The sequence below is a fragment of the Rhinolophus sinicus genome, chromosome 3, assembly GCF_057876585.1.
Source record: "Rhinolophus sinicus isolate RSI-liver-muscle chromosome 3, RSI-T2T, whole genome shotgun sequence".
Lineage (NCBI taxonomy): Eukaryota > Metazoa > Chordata > Mammalia > Chiroptera > Rhinolophidae > Rhinolophus > Rhinolophus sinicus.
In genome coordinates this window covers 152,433-176,580 of record NC_142503.1, presented here as the reverse complement: position 1 = coordinate 176,580, position 24,148 = coordinate 152,433, and the positions used below count along the sequence as shown (strand labels likewise).

Sequence of the window (24,148 nt, the reverse complement as noted above, 5' to 3'; positions counted from 1 at the left end):
TCCTACACACCAGACTCCCAAGTGAACCCAGTGCAGCTCGAGCTGAGCGTTGACAGATGAAAAGCTGTGAGTCAGTGTTGCTCTAACTTCCTAGGGCGCTGTAGCAGTCCTCAAGATTTGAAGCCCCCCGTCCCTGGTTTGTCACTGGCTTCTGTGAATCCACGCTGGCAGGTTGGGAGAGGCACCTGGGGACAGAGGGCAGAGGCCCCTACACGAGGCGTCACTGCACTGCCCCCGTGTGGCCGGCAGACCCTGCACCGGCTTCTTTGGCACCCTCACCTTCCTGACACTGGGGGGCAGCCTTGCTCTGCATCCTGCAGGTAGCGGCCCCCAAAACCCCAAGGCCCCTTGCCTCTCTTGCCTTCCAGAGAGCCGGGCTGTGTCCCTGCTGCCCCCGCCCAGCCAAACCCCTACCACATTCACCATCCCCCACTCCTCACGGTGCCTCCACTGGCCGAAGCCTGACTCTGAGGGGGTCCGTGCCACGCACATGGGTGTCTGCACCACACACCTATGTGCACCGGTGCCACACCCTGAGCACATCTGTACCGTACCTGAGAATATCTGTACCACACAACTCAGCACACGTGCACTTTACCTGAGTACCTGCACACCTGAGCGTATCTGTATCGTACCTGGTAGTATATGCACTTCACATCTGAACACATCTATACTGTAGCTGATAGTATCTACACCGGACACCTAGCACATCTGTACCTTACCTGAGTACCTGCACCACACACCTGAGTATCTGTACCACTTACCTAAGCACACCTGTGCCGTTCCCGAGCATGTGTACTATACACCTCAGAGCATCTCCACCTTGAGAGTATCTGTACAACACACCTAAGCACATCTATACCCTACCTGAGAGTATCTGCACCACACACCTGAACGTATCTGTACACCTGAACGGGTGTACCTTACCTGAGTATCTGCACACCTGAACACATCTGTACCACACCTGGGTATCTGCACCACACCTGAGCACGTGTAACTTACCTGAGGTATCTGCACACCTGAACACATCTGCACCACACCTGAGCATGTGCGTAACTTACCTGAGGTATCTGCACACCTGAACACATCTGCACCACACCTGAGCACGTGCGTAACTTACCTGAGGTATCTGCACACCTGAACCATACCTGGGTATCTGCACCACACACCTGTGATTTGCTGAGAAGCCCACACCATACCCGCACAGCAACAGCTCTCCCTTCTAGTGAAGGAAGATGAAACCTCTTTGGAAGTCTCCATCTCACCTTCCCTACAACAGGAACGCAGAGCTAATCGCACATCACACCATCTCCCGGGGTGTTCAGTGTGAGAACAGGCATCCACTCTGGACTGAGGGATCCACAGAGATTAAACACCAACTGTACCTGGGTGAAGGTGCCTCACCCAGGCTGTGAGCCGCCATGGCTTGAAGACCAGCTGGATGGGCTCCAGCTTCTGGGGCCATGGGTGCAGGGTGTGTGGGGTGAGGGGTGGGAGGGAAGGCAGCACGTGGAGGATGGGATGTCGCCTGGCTACGCTGGATGGCAGCTGCGCCTGCTGTCCTCTCTGCGCTTGGGGTCTTTGCAGGCCTGGGACCCAGGACGTAAGTAGTGTTTCCACAGGCACCTGTAGCAGCCGCTGTACGGTGTGGGCATGCGGCTGGGGAAGCTGCGTGCTCACTGGGTGGGAGGTAGGCGGGTGGGGTTACTGGCAAGAAGAGGTGAAGTCCAGAGTGTCTGTGAGAAGTCAGGGTGTGTGGCACTCACCGAGTCGGGAATTTGGGTCCTAGGGTTTGACGGGGCCTCATCGGGTCTGGAGCTTGGGGCCTGGGGGTCTGAAGACTGCTTGCAGTTATGAATTTGGAGTTTGGGGTCAGCGAATTGACCTCACTAAAGCAGAACCTGGGGTCATGTGCTGCTGCTGTGTCACAAGCGTGTTAACATCTAGAGACGCACCCAGCTGAAAAGGGGTGGAAATCCCCATGGAACCTCCCACACAAGGCCAGTCTGAGCCCCCCAGATTGTGACCTGTGACGCTCAGATCCCTCTAACAGACACCACAGATAAGAAACCTACAGCTGCCAAGGCCCCCAAGCTCGGACCCTGAAGTGCTTTTTTTGATGTCGCAGACCCATTTATGAATCACTGACACCCACCAAATTCTGGTGTGGGGAAGCACACTTAAGGGAGAGGGGTAGAAACAGCCTAAAGCGATTCTGTGAGCGGCAGGGCCGAGGGCCACCCTAGTGATGCTGGTGACCAGATGGGCGGGCTGACCACTCGCTCCACTTTGATGTTTGAAAAGTCTAACAGACCATCGCAGGGCACAGAGTGAACCATCAGTAAATGAGAGAATCCCACACGCCTCTAAACCACATCTGGATTTTAAGTCCAAAGTTTTTTTTGAAATTGAAACAAACTCCCGTAACAGGATGGGTGGTATCTACACATTTCCCCAAGCAGAGCTGTGTCCTGGGCCCTCCGGAGGCGCCTCACGAGTGCGTCTGAGACAGACTGGAACAAGGGGCACAGTGCTTACATTGCATACTCGAGTCAATACAGTACACTCCTTCTTAAACAGTAAGGCACGAAAAGCCTTCTGTGCAAGTTCCGTATGCTTTTAAAACTCCTACTGGCTAATAAAGTATTTCCACTACAGAACTGAAGCCATTTGGAAAGCACATGATGAATTCTTTACATGCAGAACACAGGAACGTACGTATATCTTACCTCATGGCACAATCAAACAGCCCCAAATCCAATGCTTGTATCTGAATGACGATACAACTATTGTTACGACTATAAAACTGTTAATCAGCTTATCCACATATGTACAGTGGGGTCCCCAAATATTAATTATACAAAATCTAAAGGAAGAACAGCGTCTACTGCATCCGTGTTCCATTTCATTAAAGGGATTTGGCATTTTCGGTCTTTTCTCCGCACGTCATGTTGCTGTTTGCAAAACGACAGTGTTATACGATGCTGAAGACCATGGAAAGATACTGTTCGTATGACACCTGAATCCAGCCGTCCTGATCCGTGTCGTAGCGTCTGAATATATCTGTCAGCCTCTGGAAAAAAACACAGGCATTTAGATCCTGACATTTACTAAACGAAGGAACAAAATGTACTTGGCAAAGAGATTCAGAACCCCGACTTCAGAAGCGTTCATGTCTCCACATCCCCTACCTCTGACAGATCAGCGCAGGGAGGCACGTGTGTGTGGGGGGGCTCCTCTCTAGAAATTGGCCCCACCCAGCAGGTGACAGCATGGAAGGGATCTCCTGCCACCCCCAACGTCCTCCTGTCTGCCACACCCCTGCCCTACCCCAGGGTGCCGCCTGAGTCTGGTTCACAAGCCTGACCATCTAGAGGGGGACCACTGTACCCAAAAGCAGGGACAGCTTGGTAAGTGCTGGCCCAGAGAACAGAGAAGGGCGAGTACAATAGGTCTGAAGACTTGCAGGACAAGAGGAGATGGGCAGTTCCGTGACAAGAGAAGAAAACAGCGCCCAGCTTCATCCTGACCTTGGTGGCCAGCCGGCTGCCCAGAACCTGGCCATGTGAGCCATGCCCCACTCCAGTGCTAGGGCAGGTGAAATGGCCACAGCAAACGGGGCCTGACACAGGTGACCATCCCTTCAGCGTCAGGCAGAGCATCCTAGCATGTGTGAAAAACAAATGGCAGAAACCACCAGCGCTTAATTGTGGCTTGAAGAACAATGGGCACCTTTTCTTAGTTTATGTTTAAATTGTAATTTTTAAAGATTTCTACAAGTTTTCATGTTATTTTGTCAAAAGCGACTTTAAGGGGCGGACGGGTGGCTCGGTTGGTTAGAGCACGAGCTCTGGGCAACGGGGCTACCGGTTCGATTCCCACATGGACCAGCGAGCTGCGCCCTCTGCAACTAGAATGAAGTCAATGAGCTACTGCTCAGCTCCCGGATGGCCAGATGGCTCAGTTGGCTGGAGCACGGGCTCTCAACCACAAGGTTGCTGGTTCGACTCCTTGACTCCCGCAAGGGATGGTGGGCTGCGCCCTCTGCAACCAAGATTGAACACGGCACCTTGAGCTGAGCTGCCGCTGAGCTCCCAGATGGCTCAGTTGGCTGGAGCACATCCTCTCAATCACAAGGTTGCCGGTTCCACTCCCACAGGGGATGGTGGGCTGCGCCCCCCGCAACTAACAATGGCAACTGGACCTGGAGCTGAGCTGTGCCCTCCACAACTAAGACTGAAAGGACAACAACTTGATTTGGAAAAAAGTCCTGGAAGTACACACTGTTCCCCAATAAAAAAGTCCTGTTCCCCTTCCCCAATAAAATATTAAAAAAAAAAAAAAAATGTGAACAGACCTGTCACTGACGAGACTGACCAATGCAGCCTCACCGGGAAAGAGATGATGACGTCAGAGAAACTGCACTGCTACTGACCTACCATTTTAACAGGAAAAAAATCGGAGAATATTTTCCAGAACTCCAAATTAAATGTAAAAGCCTCATGTGTTCACACGTCTCAGTGTATTTTGAAGCTGACAAGGCGTAAGCTCCACCTGGATTCACACCGCAAGGGCTTACATTCTAGAGGGTTCTACGGAGACCTTGCGGGACACATTCACTTCCCATTAGTAGGAACAGTGGGGGCCGTGGAGTCACCCCATTTGTGGCCATGAGTCTAACCGCTGAGCCTGAGTGACGGGCACATAGGCTCATTTTACTGTCGTCTCTGCTACCAACATTTTCTTTGAAAATTTGTCCTAATAAAAACGTTGAGAGACATGTAAGATCTCTGGGGTGGCAGCCCGTGCTAGGGGTGTCTCTGGGCAGGCTCCCAGGCTCCGCGGCCCTCGCAGTCCACTGGCTGCACGCCGACAGGGACGGGCAGATGCACCCCACACAGGAGGCAGGGCAGAGGGAAGAGCTCGAGGACAGCTCATGTTTCCTGAGAACAGAAGTACAACCAAAGCTCCCCACACACGTAAGTGACTCGCTGGGAACGTGAATCACAACCTCTCCCAGACTCACGGCTGCGAGAGCTCCCAGGGGAGAAAGGACACGACTGTTGACAGCTGTACTAACAGCAGTAACTCCACAGGCAATACTAACTCGAGGAACTCCAGAAAGTACTGTCCACACACCTGGCTCCCTCCAGTCTGCACTTCCAGAATACGCGGCCCCACCCGCCTCCCATCAGTACCTGTAGGACAATGCAGCCCTGGATGAAGTCGTCAAAGGCAATCTGGCCCCGGCCTTGTCTGTCGAACTTCCGGATGAGGATGTCGTGAAACTGGTCGGATAGCCGGTAGCCTGCAAGACGACCAGAGTAAGGCAGCCACACAGGTCTGGTCAGCACCACCTCCCCCGACACCCGCCCTGTCCCCAGAGCCGATAGCCCAGGCTGGACTGGACACACACAGCAAATGCATTCAAACGCACTCTGCACGCAGCCAGGCAGCGGTGACCACTACCCGGCTGGAGTGTCTTCCTGGAGGCTGACGAGCCACCCAGGGCAGAGGCTCACGCAGTCACTTGTGTGTCACCATCTGTACTGCAGAGCTGCCACTGGCCACTCCTGCCCCACCGGGCGGATCTGCCAAGCTCCAGAACGCAACCAGTTAGCACTGCAAAGAGCCCTTCACTGATGGGCTTTACGACGTGTATTACCTACGTGCACACGCTGAATAACTCGGCTGCCCTGGGTTACTCAGTACCAGAGAACACTGTGACAGACAAAACAGCATCCAGGCCTCCAGTGACACAAAATGTAAACTGAAGGAAACAGGATGTTAATTAATGGACTCTCCCCCACGCAAGTTAGCAAGTGGCATTAGGAAGCTTAACATTACCAGGAGTAAGGCAGCCTCACCAAGTTCAAAACCACAGAGGGGTCACCAAATGTTACGGCAAAGAGTCACCAATTCCATTTTCAATTTATTGGACACGTCTTGAAAAGGTCTCCAGCAGCAGATGGCTCTGAAGATGGGACGCAGAGCCCCGTGTGTGCAGGACACCCCAGGGGGCCACTGTGAACGAGAACACCTACTTCCTTCCCTTCCCTCTCCACCCCTACCTGTGTAACCATGGTGTCCTTACTTATTCAGGAGACAAGATCCAGGTGCCCAATACTGTTGCTGGTTTTCATTCTTGCTGCAATCTTTGTAAGGAAATGTGCATGTACTTTCTGAACGTTACAGTTAATTACCTGTATGAGAACTTAACACTCTACAGAAAAGAGTCAAACATGCAAACATGTGCTAGTACCTTCCTGAGTGGTCAGCGTGCTTTGCTCATCTGTGACTGAAATCCAGGGGCCCCCGCCCTGCAAGCTGAGTAGAAGACAGAATGCCTGACTTAGTCAGGAAGAGACAGCATGTCCTGGCCCCTATTTGTCTCATCTCCTCACGCCCAGCACTGGTGCCTGGGGTCAGATAAGACAAAGACAGCGCTAGTGAGGGCAGAGCTTGGAACAGAGCGAGCAGGCATGCCCATCCATCACTGCGCGATGGTCTCCTGCCCAGCCTGGGAAAGGACAGACGAGAGCAACGATGATACAGGGTCTCGCTCCACAATCTACAGACGACAGCGGGAGCAACTTCCAGTGCCCCTGGGCCTCAATATTATTGCCGGAAAAACAAAGGCAAAGGAAGTCAGACTAGAAAATGAACAAACCACAGAAGGAAGGCGAAATCTGGGAGCAGCCATTCCTCCACGAGCACCCCCCCAGTGAAAACCCAGGCAGTGATGACTCACAGGGTGCTCTCTACATGCGCCCCCACATGGCGCCCTGCTCAGGGCTGGCCACCCTCCAGACCTGGCGTGCTGGCTGCTGGGCCACACCCCGACCTGCCAATGAGCACCTTTCCACCTCAGCATAAAAAGAGGACAAAGCAAGAGCAGCAAATGACGGAAAACAGTTGAAAATGAGTGAGGAGTAAATGCAGGGTCATTCTACTCTCATCGAGTCTTCTAACCGACACCAGACCAGCTTAGTGGCTGCCAGGGGCTGGGTAGAGGGGCGGCGAGGAGGGGCTTTGGGTGTGGAGCCCCACGTGCCTGCCCGTTAGGGTCGCAGCACTGCCCCCAGGAATGGCAGGAGTGAGGGCCATACTGCTGCGCCTTTCCATTTCCAGGGCTCTGTACCTGGCACGTAGCATGTATTAAGAATAAAAAGCTTCTCAAATGAATGGATGGACTACGAAATCCAGCACATGCACCAGTCCGGGTCACACAGTGCTACTAAGGCTGGCCTGAGACCCCACGTGGAGCCGACAGAGGTCAGAGGGCACCTTAGGGATTGAATCCGGGCCCCCTCACGCGTCTGCTAAACTAAAACACCCCCTGCTTACCACAGGCAAGATGCTTGTTCTTCGTGGTCAAAACTGAACACGACGGTCTGCTTCTGCGGCACGTCACCTAAGTCACTACCCCAAGTCTTCCAAAACCACCAATATGGGAAAAGGAGGACAATGACCCCTTCACAGAAGACGGCTCCAGAAAAGTCCCTAGGATTGAAGAGCTGAGCACAGGAAGAAACTTTCGGGAAAAAACTGAAATGCTGAAGAACCCTTCCTTTCTCCAGAAAGAGCTCGGCTGTCAGGAAGGACCTGGCACTGACGGTGTGAGGGGCCTGCCGACTCCAGGACACCACTCCTGCCTTGCGTGTTCAGTGGCCGCACACGGCCCAGGTCTGACGGGGACCAGGAGTGTTTCCACCGGGAGCGCTACGGACCCAGTGGTCACAGCACCAAGTAAAGAAGGCTACAGGCCTGACAGGGTGAAATAACACAGCTCCATGACACCGGAGGTCACTTGTCTGGAAATCACTCACAGGACCTACTTCCCCCCAGAACCCCCAGCTTGGCCAGGCCTCCAGCTCCTTCCCTGCAGCCCCCACCTGTCCCCAAGGGCAGAGCAAGGTCAGCTGCATCCCAAGTTCCAACTCCTAGAACCCGACGTCCACGTCCTGCCCACACCCTGACCCTGACCCTGAGCCACAGCTGGAGAGCTCCGAGCAGAATTCCTCTAGCTGACACACTATGGACGAGTTCCTAAGGCAAGAAGGACAGTGAAGGAGGACAGGCAGCATCAAGTATGTGACCAGAGACACACGGAGAGGGCGGGAGCCACGCTGAGAACGAGAACTGAAATCAGCTTATATCAGTCAACTCCAAACACCTACAACATAGTACATTATGATCTAACGTTTCTTATTTTTCTAGAAGGCATTTGTAAGCAGCCTTTTAAAGACAACACACAGGTGGTTTTGTAACACGGGCCCAGTGAACAGAGGGCCGACTGAGACTGTCCCAGAGGAGAACCTCAGCGTGGCTTCACACCCTGAACCAGCCCATCGCATTTTAGTTTTCCCTCCATAAATAAAAAGCCCAACCTCCTCTCAGACCCAGCACAGGTATCAAAGGCCCGCTGACACTCTGGAAGGGACCGTGCGGCCACGCCTGACAGCACAGCACCCACGCAGGCCTAGCACGCACGTGGCGTGCGTACACTCAGGCTGACATGCACGTGAGAATGGGGGCTCAGCTGACTCCAGTGCCCCATGTGAGGCAGCGTAGAGCATCGCCTCATGGGTATTTTATCATCTTCCTGTGTCTTCTGTTGTACCTGGAAATATTAGCGGCCCTATACTGGTTTTTCCACTTATTCACTTTGAAGTATTGCAAAGCCACATTCTCAATGTGCTCGTGATGTCACTCCACTCACAAAAGATAAACGATTGCATAGCCCTTATCTCATTTTGGATGAAAAGCTGCATAAAAGTCTCCAGTAATACCAAAATATGAATCTGTATGACATAAACAAAAATTTCACAGACTGGGTTACAAAATCGGTAAGCTGCACAAAGTAAAAGCAACTGGAACAGCACTTAGGTTCCAAAATGAAACACGCTACACAATCAAGATCAGTGAATTACCAAAACCTGAGAGTGCTTGCTTGAGCTCGTTCTTGTCAATCATCCCGGAATTGTCCCTGTCGTAGGTACGGAAGACGTTCTGCCAGTCTGTGATGTACTTCCAGACGCCAGTGAACTCGTTGAAGTTCACGCCAGCCTTGTTCTCTCGGTCAAACATGGCTGAGACAAAAAACAATGTGAGTAGTACGCAGCAAACACAACCCCAGCGTTGGTCACAACACCTGCAGCCACAGCCGAGCCCTCCCCACGTCCTCAGCAAACCCAGGCTTCTCCGGAACCAGTGTGGTGCTTGGCCAGCGAATCCCTAAGTGGGGCTAGTCAGTGCTTATTGTCTGGGTGAGGGGTGTGGAGACTGTCACCCAGCCATAGCCTCTGTGCAAAGTGCACACAAAACACACTATTAGAGCCACAATGAGAAGTGCGTCGCTCTGAAGCACGACCCCGTGCTTTGCCAGCTAGGTGCAAAGGGGCAGAGTTAAGTGGCCCCCAACCCCTGGCTCTGGGGCTAGAACACAGGTCTAATTCGCGAGCTGCCCCCTCCGTCCTCCAGGAGCTCAGAAGAGCCCTCTGCGAGGGAGGCCACGCCAGTGACACACACTCGACTGGCTTTAGAGGTGTTTTTTTTGCCAAGACCTGCCTTCACTAAAGTCAGCTCAGTTCCAGCTCCAAAGAACCTACAACTACATGTAACTGCAAAACATACACAGAAAAACGCAGTCTGAATTACTGGTTTAGAGAAAATGAATCACTTGGTGTCTTTTCAGGTACAGATTAACATAAGGCCGTAACATGAGTGTCCTCGGTCTGGTCAGAACTACATCTCAGCCCAGTGAATTCCACAGAGGGAGAACTCAGGCGAGAAGGCAGTGCCAGCGTTCCCTCCTGTCACATGCAGCAAGTGTCCTATTGCCTGGGAGCTTGAGGGCTGGGGCCTAAAGGGCAGGCCAGATGTGGGCTGGCTGGAGCCGGGAGGGACAGCAGTGCAGGCCCTGGGTAGCCCAGGAGGGAGCGCAGCCCCCACCCGCCCGCCACCCAGGCAGGACGCCGGTGCCCATACTCACATATGATTGACCTGACAGTCACGGGGTTAAATGGAGTCCAGGTGCCTGAAAACGAAAAGGAGCTCAGGTAAGAGAAATCGCTTGTACTGGAATCCCCTGGTTCCCAACCTGTAATACGCGAAGCTGATGAGCATGAGCGACGTGCTTTTACCGCTGAGACTAGAGCAGCGGTTCTCAGCGAGGCACAGTGGGAGGGGCTGTCAGTGAGGCGCCGGGCTCCCTCCGCCATTGCAGGAGCCCTCAGGTGCCACCCGACACTCACAGCTGTCCACCAAGGTCTGAGCCGGACAGCACGCCTGTGCAGCTTCACCGAGACACGGCTATCTCAGATTCTCATACGTTCCGAACTTCCCACAAACGCAGCCACCGGTGGAAGCCGGCACTTAGTATCGTTAGGAATGTCAGCAACTACACCACTGCTCCCAGTCCTGGAGCCCCCAGACACCCAGAAATTCTACACACAGGCACCACGTGATTTCCTGTCCCCTTTGGCAAGCATGCCAAAGCACACGGAGAACACACCACAGAACCAGGCCTTAAAATATATCAAATTCCATCTGGGCATCATACTGTTTCCTTGGAGATGAAAGGTCGGTCACATTACTCCACGATTCACCTCAAAACAGTGACAGGATGTCACCCACCGCATTTCAGAGGGGACTGCTGCACTGACAGACGTGAGAACTTGGGAGTGCTGCCATGTTCATCACATGCCCCTACGCCCAAGAACGTGTTTTTGTACCTTTATCAATGTTTATCCTCAGCACAAAGCAAAAACATGTTTTCAATGTGGAGGCCAAGCAGTGTCTCTGCCCCCACCCCCCACTTGTATAAAACAGCCCACTTCTTCTACACACACGACTGCTCCAGTTCTGGGGACACACGCTCCTACACACCTCTCACCCACACGTGTGCCCCTCCAAACCCATGCACTGCCACCGACTCCCACCTCCCCTTTAAGCCTCAGGCGACACGCTTCCTCAGGAGGGGCTTTCCCTGAGCGTCCCACACCCCCAGCCGCCCCCTCAGCACACCTGCTGCCGTCAGGCCAGTCGGGCCGCTCCCCCCCGAGGGCAGGGGCACAGCTGTCCCCTGCTCAGCACACAGCAGCGCTGCACAGCTCCTCTGCGCAGGTGTTATAGGAGCACATGCAGAGGGACTAGAAGTCAGAACCCAGGACAGAAAGACAACGGTTACAGGAAGCCCCCCCACACCAGACCCCTAACTACAGCTGGGGACCCAGGTGTCCGCACTGGAGCCTCTCCCACCACGCTCCCTCCTCCACCTGCCACAGGTGACGTGGCCAATGGGGGCAGTCCTGAGCGCTGGCTGTGCAGGGCAGAGGTGGATGCAGCTGTGGGACCCCGCCTGAGGTCCCTCCCGGCTGCGCAGCGACTTGGCCAAACAGTGCTGAACGGAAGCAACACAAGTACCCGGGCTGAGGCCACACAGGCTCCTCACGGGGACAGATGCCCGGGCAGGTGCACGTGCAGTGCAGAGATGACAGGCCCAGGGGGACCGGCGGCCGTGCTGCAGGACTGAGGATGGCAGGTCCCGGGCTCAGGAGAGCAGAGGGTCAGCCTGGCCAGTGATGGAGGTGGGACGGCAGAGCCAGGCTGCACACCTGCAGTCCTTCTGTTACCAAATGGGGCCCGACTCTCCAGGGAAACCCAGGGATGCCAACAGCTAAATGACTCCGCATGTGCTAGTCCTGTGACCCGGTTCCCAGGCTTCACATCAAAGCTTCCCAACCCACCATGAGGCGCCGTGCTGTCCGGGCAGAGGTTTAATACCCTGGTCATGAACGCATTAAATGTCCCCGAGTGTCGGCCGAGAGCTCCGTACTTTACACCTCAGCTCTGTCAGAAAGCACTCCGGGAGGCAAGAGAAGCGTGCGCACTGAAGGTGAGGCTCTGCACAAGCCCCCAGCGCGGCGCCCCCGGCGGTCTGGGCCGGCCCCAGTAACCACCGTGCCCAGGAGCGTCAGAACCCCTCAGCGTGCAGATTTCCTGTCTGACTTTTATGCAGAAACGTATCGTTACTGTACCCGTCAGTCTTGCCTCAACTTCATCTCCAAGAAGCAAAGAAAACAGAAACATATTACTGTTTCCGTCAACTGAATGCACAACTTTTTCACCCAGTTTGGGGACAGTGCTAAAGCGCTGAGAAGCAGCAGCGATGGGCGTGTGGCACCGGCACGAGCCGCAGCTCACCACTGTCACCACCAGGCGCTTCAGCATTGCCCCACCAAGCTCCAGCACAAATGGTTTTAGGAATTGGTATCTGCGCCCCTTCTCTAGCTGGGAAATCCCGTTCTGTGACAGTATTTTGTCTTTTTACTCTCCAAAGAGTTTTCTTTCTTGAAATGCCCTCTTCACCACAAACGTAAGTTTGGTTGATGAAGACTCCGCAGGCGGTAAAGGGTGAGGCCTCTAGCGCACACACACCTGGGACACCTACTGGGAATCTCTGGGGAATAACCAGACTTTTCCTTCATCACTGGTGACTTCTGCGCACTCCAATGCAGCAGACCCGAGACTCCGCCTTCCTGCCAGAGGAGCTGTGCATTGGGGGGGGGGGCTCCCGAGGGCCCCACAATGCACGCCATGCAGTGCACAGATCTGCCAGGACTTCGCCCCCCCCCCCCCCCCCCCGGCCCGGCACAGCACCATACCTCACCAGTCATCTCCAATTACGGCTTCAAACAGCCATGACCGCAAATATGGCCTTTCTGGAAAGCAATTTGACGATGCCTATACCCTCCGATCTGATAATGCCACTTCTAGAAGCTTGTTCTATGGAACTTTGGGTCAAATCAGCACAGTACTTACACTAGTGGAAATCAAAACGATCTAAGAGTCTAACAGTGAAGACTGCAGACCCAGTCCTGGGAGGTCAGTGTCCCCCAGTTCAGGCAGACGCGGGACCTGGAGCGCTGGGCTTGGCTGGAGGGGGATCTAAACTTCCAGGTGCCCTATTCTGCACCTGAAGACACGGCGCCAGGAATACTGTCACCTGCCCAGGCTTGTGGAGTAACCCGTAGGCAGAGCCACGTCACCCAGTCCCAACCATCCTGTGTTTCCATGTGGCACTGTGGTGGGCAAGTTCCTGGGAAGAGCAGACCTGACAGGCTGTACTGAGGGGCCCCAGACCTCCCTCAGGCTCGATGCCTAGTGAGGGCCGACAACATTCATGGCCACAGCTTGTTAACAGTGGAAGGGCACGGGAAAACCAGCAGAGGGAAAGGCACGGACAAGTTGTGGGGAGACCAGGCAGAGCTTCCAGAGGCCCCGTGGTCACGCAGGACACGCCTGATTCTGCTGTGACAGGCTGAGGACACATGTGAGAGGCTGCCAACCAGGAGAGCCCCCCTGAGCCTGAAGCCCAGGGCTTTTCTCGGGGGTCAGGCAGAGGCTCCCGACGCCCAGAGGGAAGGTAGGTATTTGCTGTCACCACACTCGCGGTGGAAACTATCCAGGCAACGGGGTAGGATGAGCTCAAGACTCTCAGTGGACAAGACACCCTTATCAGTCAAACATTCCAGAGGCAGCCCGTCATCAAAGAGGCCCTTGTTGGAAACTGCAGGCTCTGAGCAGCCCAGCCTGCTGAGTCAGGCCTCAGCCATGCACCACAGATCGCACACTCCCTGTGCAGCCGACACGGCCACACCACTGGGCAATGGGTCGGGGTGGTGATGAGACCTGATCAAAGGCAGCAGGGAAGTGTCTGCTTGGATGGTCTGACTTCTCTCCTTAATATGGGATTCCCCAAGGGAACTGGAACTCTATTTTGATAAAAATACCTTTAAAAGAATACCAATTATTTTTTTAAAACACAGCTAAAAAATGCCTCCTCAAAACACAGTAGTGTGCTAAGGCAAACCTCAAAGCACCAAGAGAAGGTTTGAGCAGAATTAACTCCCTTAATCCCAAGAAACAACGTGAAAGTGAAATAAGCACCTAAAAGCCGTGCTAGCTTGTGACAAAGGCATGACAACGGCCCTCTTCTGTCCCCTGAAACACACAGACCACATGTCCCCCAGAGCAGGCATTTCTAGAGGCTTTCCTGTGGCAGTAAGTCCATCCGGGACCTGGTCCCCACAGCACCCAGGGTGCTTTCAACTGATTCCAACAGAGCACTTGGGGCACGATGTAGGCAAGTGAGAAGCCATGCTGCTCTGCAACTCCGGTTTCCCCTCCAGCAATCAGTTAACAAAACTGGGACCCTGAGAGCCTAAAACCCTAGCTCTCACACGAAAACAAGCCCGTTCCTGGGAGGAAAGTCAGACGCCGAAGTAACTTCACTGACATCAGCTGTGAGAGTTCAGGGAGGAGAGTGGAGAGTAGTGACATGTCATCCAGTGACCAAATGGCCTTAGTCCAGGAAGAGACACTCGGAGCACGATTCTGACAGGAGGAAGGAGCGCATCAAAGCACCACAGGGGCTCAAGGGCGGGGCAGCACACCCACCGGAAGGTGGGGCACAGGGTGGCCTGCTCCAGCAACACTGCGGGGTGCCAATCCTGGCTCTGCATATGATGGCAACTGGGCCAGCCAAATGGTAGCGATACTGTCACCTGCTCTGTGGCGCTGTGAAAAGGACCAGAAATCTGTCCTCACTAATCACCTGCCTTGCTGCAGAAAGAAGCGAAGTTTATGAAAACAGTCAGGCAAGTGAATCTGAATCTGTGGGACGGCAGGAGGAAAGGAGGCTGAGCAAGTGAGGAGTCTGAGGCTGCGCTCTGAAGCTCCCCTCTGAACGCGCTCCACTCTTGCTACACCTTAGCAGCTAATCTGAGAGGAACACATAACTGGGTAAATGAGTCAGGGTTTATAAGACACGAGCAGCACCTGTGCTCAGAGCGCACACGGCACCAGTCCCAGGCAGGAGTGAGCCGGCCGTCTCCAGGGCAGCCCCCTCTCTCAGGGCTAAGTGACTGCTTCGGGGGGCCAGTTCTTCATGCCCCCAACAGAAGTCGAGGGAATCCCACAGGAAAATTCAGGAGAAGTGACTCTACAAGGCCACTAACAATGCTGTCGGTTGGGTTATACCAGGTACTGACTGCAAATTACCTTAGGAAAGGGGACTGAACACGCTTTGGCAACTGTTCCAATTCTCTCTCAGGCAGGCTCCTGGCAGAGATGTTGTCAAGTGGGGTTCAAGACCGCAGCCTGACATATACAGAGCCATGTGCTCTGAACCCCACAGGGACCAGGGGCAGCACTGTCACCCTCTAGTGAAGCGACAGGAGCCTAAAGCCACAGGTCAGACAAAAGGCCCCCACACCACAGGGCACAAACAGCTGCTGTGGGGTGAGGTGTGCTAAGCACCTGGCAGCACCCTGGTAGGTGGCAACCCCACCAGCACCAGCAGGTTGAGAGAGCCCATCAGGACCCGAGCTGGCTCCTTGAGAGTGCCAGCAGCAGGCACGCTGCACTCCTCACGCAGTCAGCAGTGCTGAGCCCCTGCTCCACTTGGCCTCCCAGGAACTGTGGGACCTGCAAGGTCAAATCCTTGCTCCAGGCCACATTCCTAGCACTGGTACAGCCAGGATTTAAACCCAGTGACCCCACTGAACCCCAAGATGGGCCGATTTCTAGTATCTGACCATGACTCCCAATTGAGAAGGTTTCACACAAACCTTAAACCTGGAAAGCTCTCAACTCTTACAGCAAACACACAAAAAGGAGACGTCCAAACAGACCATTCACTGGGGAGGAGCTCAGAAGGAGAGCCCTTCCTGCCGGTCACTGCTGGGCACCCACGCTAACATCCAGACACCTGTCTGTCACACATGATGTGAAGAAACCACCCATTTGGTCAGCACTCCAAAAGTTTTAAGCCAGGATTTGCCAGACTGCAGCCTGCTGGATTCCAGATGCTCTTAACAAAACAACACGGAGTGGTTAATAATGGTCAGAGAAGAATCGAGAAGCCACACTTGTCAAGGCAGAAATAATGGCATTTATTAATTTCCTGACATCAATCTACATAAATACACGAGAAGTTGTGCACCATATCTGTGGCCCACAAATGTTCAAAGCTGGAAATGAAGTCAGTGGTACCTACCACTCTGTAAAGGAAACGTGCTCCTCTGTAGAAACAAACCCTTGGCTCACGTAAACCACAAGGCAATCAAAACACCCAGCACCTGGGTCATGCTAACAGTGGGGGGCGCTTGCTTGAGCCCACAGCCTGCATGGCAGGGGTGGGGGTAGGGTTGGCCTTCCCCACTACCCATTTCAGTCTTTCTACAGCATCAAACTTCTTCCCCCCACCAAAGTGCCTTTCAACATCTTCACATATCAAAATCAATCCCTTTCTAGCTTAAATGGCATGCCTCTAGAAAGGCAGGCTATAGATACGAGAATCACAAAAGACAGCGGCATCAGAGGAATTAAAGAAAGGGCAATACAGTCAGGACGCTTAATGAAGCTAAAGGTCTCTAATGGTACTGAGACCTTTAGCTGAAACAGGCAAGAAGTCCAGCACAAGGAGAGCCCCAGCACACCCCCCACAAGAGCTGTGAGCCCTGCACCCCTACCTGAGTGCCCAGTACTCCCTCACTGACAGACACCCCCCACACTACCCGGCGCCCAGCATCTCCAACACACCCCAACAGCTTCCCCCTTGGAGCTTCTGGGACCTTGATGACTCTCCCCAAAGAGGCCACAAAGATCAGACACCTAGAAAATTCAATGACCTTCAAGATTCCTGGAGGCTCTGTGCTGTACAAAGCTAGACTCCCTCCCCCTTCCCCAAACCTAAGCCCAGCCTGCATTTCTTTAACAGGGTTTCCCTGAGCTCACCCAGTCATTCGTGTAGCTCTGCAAGGCGCTCGGCTCAGAGCAGCACTGAGGACAACCAGGAAACCACCTGGCAGAATGAACCAGAAACATCCCACCGCATGCCAGTGAGAGTAAACAGGTCTACAGGTGGGTCAGCCTGGTTCGGTTCAGAGGTCCTGAGGGCCAGGTCCCAACTCACCGTTGGAGAGTGCTTGCTGGAGTTCATTGTCGGATATCACGCCGCTCCTGTCTTTATCAACCCTACAAAATCAAGATCAGTTCAGCTGGGGATCCAAAGTGCACGAAAAGCAAACGTGGCAAGCCCAAAACTTGACCCGCGACGGTCCTTCCTTCCTCAATCCTGGAACCGTCCTTCCCAGGGGCCTTTCACTTTGCTCTGCTGGGGAATGAGGCACCTGAGCGTCCTGCACTCATCCCAAGCACTCCACCTGCCAAAGTCCAAGCTGTTCCTCCTCCAACACGCCCAGTCACTTCTCCAGCTCCCCCTGCTCCGGGCTTTCTCTTCCGTCCTCCCTTAGCCTGTCTGAAGTCCACCCGCACCAGCTTCTCTCTAGTTCACAAGCAGGAAGGTGCTCTCAATCAGTTAAGTCACTCCCTGAGCGAGTCACTCAAGTTTCAGTCATTCATCCACGGAAGGACGTCCCTGAACAGAAAGAGCTCAGGTAACGGGTCACCTGCCCCAGCAGCCCCCACGTCCCAGCTTCCTTCCCGGCTGCTGGCACGTTACAGCTCGGGAGCAGAGTCCGTGTGTCTGTTTACCTAAAGCTGGCCTAGCACCGCCCGCCGCCGCAAGCGCCGGCGACAACCCCCCCTCCACCGCGGCCGTCTGGCTGGGAGGGTGGGGCGTGGAGGCCGGGCGCAGGGAGTGCTCAGCCCGCTCCGACCGCGGGACGGCCGGCGCGAGGCAGGAGCCCAGAGCCAGAAGGGGGCGCGGGCGCGGGGACAGGACTGCGGGAGAGCAGCGGCCGGAGGCGCTCGGGGCCGGGGTGCGACGGGCAGGCGGCTGGGGAGGAGAGCGGCGGGGGGCCGGGAGGAGGCGGACGCACGGGAGGCCGGCGGAGTCCTCAGGCGCCCGCGCGCGCAGGCCTCACCTCTGGAAGACGTTCCACAGGAAGCTCTGGTCCGGCAGCGCCGCGCCCGCGGCTGGGCCGGGGGCGGCCCCGGGGCCCGGGCGGTAGGGGTAGGCGGCCATGGGCCGAGCGCGCGGCGGAGCTGGGGAGTCGGCGGCGAGGCGAGAGGGCTCTGGGCGTCTCCACTTCCGCCTCTGCGGGGTCTGGGCCTGGAGCGCACGCCACTTCCGGGGACACAGGAAGTGCGTGTCTCCGAGCAGGTCACGGGGCCGAACCCAGCCAATCCCCTCGCGGCGTCGTTGCCAGGCAACGCTCGAGTCCCGCCAGCCCCGCCGCGTGTCTGGCCTGCGGGGCGGGTACCTGCGCGAGCCTCCCGCGGCCTGCAAGTTGTGGTACCGCTCCCTGCGGAGCGGACGTGAGGGGCGGAAGGTATTCCACTCGGGCACGTTTAATTCTTGCGTCAAAAGAAAGTCCTGGAAGCGAGCGTGACCAAGGGACGAGCGCGCGTGTGACACTTGCGCTTCTCTGGCGTTTCCAGCCCCCTGCCTCACTCCCCCGCTTCCTCTCGCCGGGTCACCTGGGTCCCTTCGCCCGGGCCTCACCAGCGGCTCTCCTCGCCTGTGGACCCGGGACCCCTCTCTTGCTCCCGGCCAGGGCGGCCCCTACTCCCGGGGACAGATACCGCCCTCATCTGGACACCAACGACGCGGTTCCGCGTTTTTAGCGAATTCCCAGCTTTAGAGCAGTTGCTTCAGCCCCGCTGTCAGCCAGCCTCGCCCCTCCCGCCCGGGTCTGGATCAGGACGCTGGATCTATTCCTGTCCATAGACTGCTCCGGCCTCGCGGGTTTTTAAAACGCTGACTTTTCCTCCTCGGAGCTGGGAAGCATTTCGTGCGGGAAGACGAGCTCGTTGCTTAGCAGGACGTCTAAGGAAGCGGAGCCAAGGGTGGCCTCTTACGGGAGGCACCTGAGACTGCTCCCAGTGGACACTGATCCATTATTCAGCGCCCTGGGCTCAGCCGTAGCTCTGACCAGCTGTCATTCTTCCAACTCTATTATCCTCTGTCCCATTTTTCTTTCTCTCGCTTAACCGCGAGGCCACATGCTTGAGAGTTCTTTGAAATTCTTCAAATAAATTGAGACAGTCTGTGACTTTGGCATTCACCGGAAGTATTAACCTACAAACCTCTTCAACAATGTGGATTTTTTTCTTGTGACGTTGGGAAGTCAAGTGGTTTCTGGTTTTTCTCCTCAGAAAGTATTCACATCACTTGTTGAACAGTTCTTTCTGGATTTTCCACATCTTTTTGATCTGCAGTTTCTGAAATCCATGTATCTTATATCTCCCACCTCTGGCTCCTCTTTTGTTCTCTAGAAGTCTACAAAATTAATAAGTACGATTTTGCAAGTTTTCCAGCACAGCATGTATAGCAAACTGTCAGCAGGAAACACCTCTGCGACTGCAGCAGGCCTCGGCCTGCCTCTCCTGACAGTGTCACCAGCTCAGCTCCAACACTGGCCGAGTCCCCAGCTGGACTGGCACAGCCAACACCTTCTGTGGGGCCCAGAGTGCTCCGTTCCACTTTGTGTTTAGCTCTACGGGTGGGTGGGTGGGGGTGGGGGGTCGTGAATCACTTCCTGAAGGCTTACAATGAGCTAGCAGCTACTCTAGGGTTTAAATGCTACATTATGGAATCCTCATGCTAGCACCTGGTCCACATTTCACTGATGACAAAACCATGGCTGGCCTAAAGTCAAGCAGGCAAAGGAAGGAGGTTTTGTCTGGGCTTTTCCTGCATGGTCTCAGCTCTGGCAAGACTGACTCTTAAAAGGGAGATTAATCACTAGGAAATAAGGGTCTATAGAAAAAGTCACCTCGCCCATGTGTGCTCATATAAGTGCACAAGTGCATCTAGGAGTCATCAGAGACTGGCCTGGTGCGTTCAAACTAGGCAGCCTCAGTCCCTCCCTCCACCTCAGCCCTGATCTCTGAAGGGCTATGTGTGAGCACTACACGTGAGTCACAGCCCTGTGCTGGCTGCTCGGGCACACCTTCACCCTCGAGTCCTCACCATGGACCACTGCCATTGATGGGAGGCATTGCCTTGAAGTCCTGTCGCTACTTAAGAAAGATGTACGGCAACCATGGAGAGCACCTCTGCCAATAGAAAGAGGCAGACCATGTCAACCCTGCTTCTGCTGATTCTTTCATTTAAAGTATTGATGTGCTTGCCACTATCTCCTTGCCTCCATCGGATCAATTCCCTGCTAACCAGGTGTGTTCTAAGCTTTCCATTTAGACGGTGCTAATGGAGGGAAGAGGAAAGGCAACACTGCTTTCTTCCTTACCTTAACGTTGTATCACAACTATCTAGAGTCGGGCCACTCTTTCCTTTTGGTCTAATTCTCTGAGCTCATTGGCATGTTACGCTCAGAATTTGTCTAAACATTGGCTTTCTGGAAGCCAGCATTCCTAGCAGTCTCCACAGCCCACCCTCTTGTTCATGCTGCCTTTGGTGTTCCGTAAGCTCTCTATAAATGTTAAACGATGACCAGTTACGCCCCTTCTTCTGTCCCGTGTGAGTGTGCACGTGCACACACACATTTTATATCTACCCTCCGAAGGCACTGTGACTCATTACCTACGTCTTGTCAGCTGCACTGGGACATTAGCACAATGGAGAACCTCCCTTTCTCAGTCACTTTCCCTTTTAGAGCCTCTAGTGCAGAATTGTGGAGAACAGAGCCCACTGCACCCAGCCTCCCCCTCCCTTTGCAACACTGGCAGAATTCAGTATGAAAGGAGGCCTACACTTTGTGTTTATCAGGCTTTTTACTGAGTAGTGGTGGTCAGACCCTGTGTTTCCCCGAAACAACAAAGACCTAGACAGACAATCAGCTCTAATGCGTCTTTTGGAGCAAAAATTAATATAAGACCCGGCCTTATTTTACTATAAGACCGGGTCATGTAAGACCCGGTCTTATGTTACTTTTTGCTCCAAAAGATGCATTAGAAATGATTGTCTAACTAGGTCGTATTTTCGGGGAAACATGGTATGTGGTGTGGAGTATGAGACGATTCTAGCATATGTCTACATAATGCTGGCCACTGAAACTTTCTGCATTGATAGCATTGTTTTGTATCGGTTGTCCTGCATGGCAGCTACTTGCCACATGTGGCTACTGGCACTTGAAATGCATCAAGGTGATGCGGGAATAGGATTTTAAATTTGATGTAAGTTTAATGAACTTAAATAGAAATAGCCATGTGGCTGGCTGTTGCATGGACAGTGGAAGTCTGAGTATGTTACCATGTTCTCCTTTTTGCTTCTTTTAGTCTGTGTTAGAAATTATCCACATCTTCTCTTTGGGGAGTATTCTATTTTTTTTTTATCTTGATTCGTATTTTTTTCCTTCTCTGATTTATCAATTTCCCTAACACGTGGTTTCATTTACAACCCGTCATATTTGCAAAACCTTTTCAGTGAAATAGTCTGTTCCAAGGCTCATTAACTAGTGGAGTCCCATAGACACATTTCCAGACTACCCACCCACTGGTGCTTTTGTTGGTCTCAGAATACACATGAAAGTAGCCTGAAGGTTCAGAAGTAGCAGGCAGACAAGGAAACTACTCCCATCAGTTATTTCTTTGAAACCGAATTGGCCTTTCTATTGTCATCTTCTCATGCTTCAGGAGTACCTGTGCTGGCTCTTAATTCACTGCCCTAACACCTGAGTGTTGCAGAAAGCCCATGTGAACGCTTCCACTCAGCTCCCAAAACGCTTTGGCAGACTTTCTCATTGCGTGTGCTGGCTGGGATGAAGTGGTCTGAGGTCATCAAGAAGACCTGCGGTCTTTCCACCTGTTTTCTCCTGAAAATTGTCTCCTTCATGTTTGTTGGGCCACATCATTCCATGCAGGTACCAATTCTCAGGCTGTACCCCAGGGCCTACTGCATCACAAGTTCTGGGGTGGGTGGGGACCCCAGCAATCCCACAGAGTAACTCTGGTGCACATTCAATCCAGACCACTGCCTTAGGGATTGCAAAGTGGTGACCTCAAAGCCTATCACTCCTTACTCACATCCTTACGGGAATCCCTCTGTAAAGAATGTTCCCTGATCAACTGGGTTATCATTTAACTAGTTTCCTTTAATTGTTCATTTGCAGTGTTAGAAGTTAGTACCCTATTTTTAAGAGTGACCAATTACATATTTTTGTTTGGTTTTGGCTGTTTCATTTTTTTTAAACTATGAGTTTACATTCAGTTTTTAATACATTCAATCTGATTCAATCAGATGCTGCGATCATTATTGTCTGCTGGCTCCCACGCACCGTCTGACATGGTCTCCTGGCAGTCTTTGATGGTCTCTCTGCTTTCCAAATCGGGAAACCATTTTAGGCTCATCTTGCACATTTCCTCCCAACCCAGGAATCAGCAATTTTTCACGGAGCCCTGGTTTATTTCAAGGGGGTACAGTACACAAGCTGTAGTCCAGGTGCTTGGGGTGTCTACTACTGCGGGCAGAGCTAGGAAATATGTATTTTGTAGAAGAACAAAGAAAAGAATGAGTTTACACTTTTATTTCTATTCCAAATTTAGCATTTCAGGGTTTTAACCTCTGATTTTGAATCTTTTTCCTTTCTTAGAAAAAAAATTAGTTTTAACATGAATGTAGTCATTATTAGCTTTAACTCACACTATACAATTTTAAGAACTAAATATCGACACTTCTACTGTGTTTTCCCTAAAATAAGACCTAGCCGGACAATCAGCTCTAATGTATCTTTTGGAGCAAAAATGAATATAAAACCTTGTCATTATATTATTACATTTATATTATATTATATAATATTAGACCTGGGCTTGTATCATAGTAAAATAAGACTGGGTCTTATATTCATTTTTGCTCCAAAAGACGCATTAGAGCTGATTGTCCGGCTAGGTCTGATTTTCCGGGAAACACGGTAGTAATGAGATTATTGATGGACATTTAGGATTTCTTAGTGGCTCTATTTGTCATTAGACTATGTGGCTCACTAACGTTGCAGACTCAGTTCCATTTGAAATAACATTCTCCTCTGTGCCTGTCACAGCTAGATTTGCAATTGGGTTGCAGATACTCATCTGTCCCTGACACTCCTCACTTGTGCAGCCCCAGAACCCACCACTGTGCCTGAGCGCCCTCTGGTGGCCGAAGTGTGGCAGGGAGCAGGCTAGGAGTTGTGACCCCTGACGCAGCCCTCAACCTAGGAAACACAGCAGGCCCCTCGCGCATGACAAGACACACTGCACAACTTCACTTACATAAAACGCAGAGACGATGCAAACTAATCTGTAAGGACAGCGAGCAGGTCAGTGGTTCCCTGTGGACGAGTGGGCAGGAAGGGGGGAGGAAACGGGGGTGGTGAATGCGTTATCTCCTGCAATTATACCTTCAAAGAGATGTTAAAAATGCTAATCAGAAAAAAGAAATATACGAAGGTAAAATCTGCCACCATGTGAGTGGTAAACAGCCACAGGTTGCCATCATACTTTCTTCTTTGCGACGCTATGGTATGAGGATACAAGGACTGTGTCACTGAGCCCCTAGAGAACTGGACGACACCGAACTAAAGCAGGTGACTCAGCAATTCTGCACCTGGGACTCCACCTCCAAGAAGCAGCAGAGAAAACAACGTCACACCATTACCCACTGTGGCATCTCTAGTACTGGAGACAGCACAGACGTCTGCACTAGGGGAGAAGGTCCACTCGGCAGGGAGCACGGTGCGGTCAGAAGGAAATGCCTGTACTGATGCTGAGGGATGACCCCAGGACATACAGTCCGTGTAATACGACTGAACGTCCATCTCCTTTTGTTTTTCTTCAACACTACTCACGAGGAAGAGAAAACAATGCTCTGGGCAGAAGGGGGGCAGCGGAGAGGGTCAGGGCAACTAAGGTGCGCTCCGAGATCATGTAAATGTCTGATGTGTTTACAAACGTAAATATTTTAAAGACAATCCCGAACACTGAAAAACAGAATCTTAAGTAGATGAACCTAACTGCCTTGGACTGGCATCTATAGCTAGAAGCCGACTCTGAGACCAGAACTTGGGTGACCCCAAGCAGCACAGGAAAGGAAGTGGGGAGGGAAGCAACCCACCTACACCCACATCAGTTCTATTTCATATTTGGTTATTTAAATGCTTTATGACACATGTTCACACATTAAACCACTTGTTACTGAGAACAAGAAAGAAACAGTTTTCCTCACTTGCTGTCAAGCACT

General features: G+C 52.9%; 1 protein-coding gene across 2 annotated transcripts; it reads right to left on the bottom strand.

Moving 5' to 3' along the window:
• Window positions 1–2,367: 2,367 nt before the first annotated feature.
• PDCD6 (programmed cell death 6) lies at window positions 2,368–18,097 on the bottom strand. 2 transcript variants are annotated; one of them, XM_019744611.3, is made up of 6 exons: window positions 17,895–18,097; window positions 16,982–17,043; window positions 9,995–10,039; window positions 8,934–9,092; window positions 5,199–5,308; window positions 2,368–3,073 (listed from the first exon to the last, which is right to left on the bottom strand). In XM_019744611.3, exons 1-6 carry the CDS (start codon window positions 17,993–17,995, stop codon window positions 2,975–2,977), a joined length of 576 nt encoding a protein of 191 aa, XP_019600170.1. In that variant the 5' UTR covers window positions 17,996–18,097; the 3' UTR covers window positions 2,368–2,974. The 2 variants fall into 2 exon arrangements, with proteins under 2 accessions (XP_019600170.1, XP_019600171.1); XM_019744612.3 differs by having other exon boundaries at window positions 8,940–9,092.
• Window positions 18,098–24,148: the final 6,051 nt, after the last annotated feature.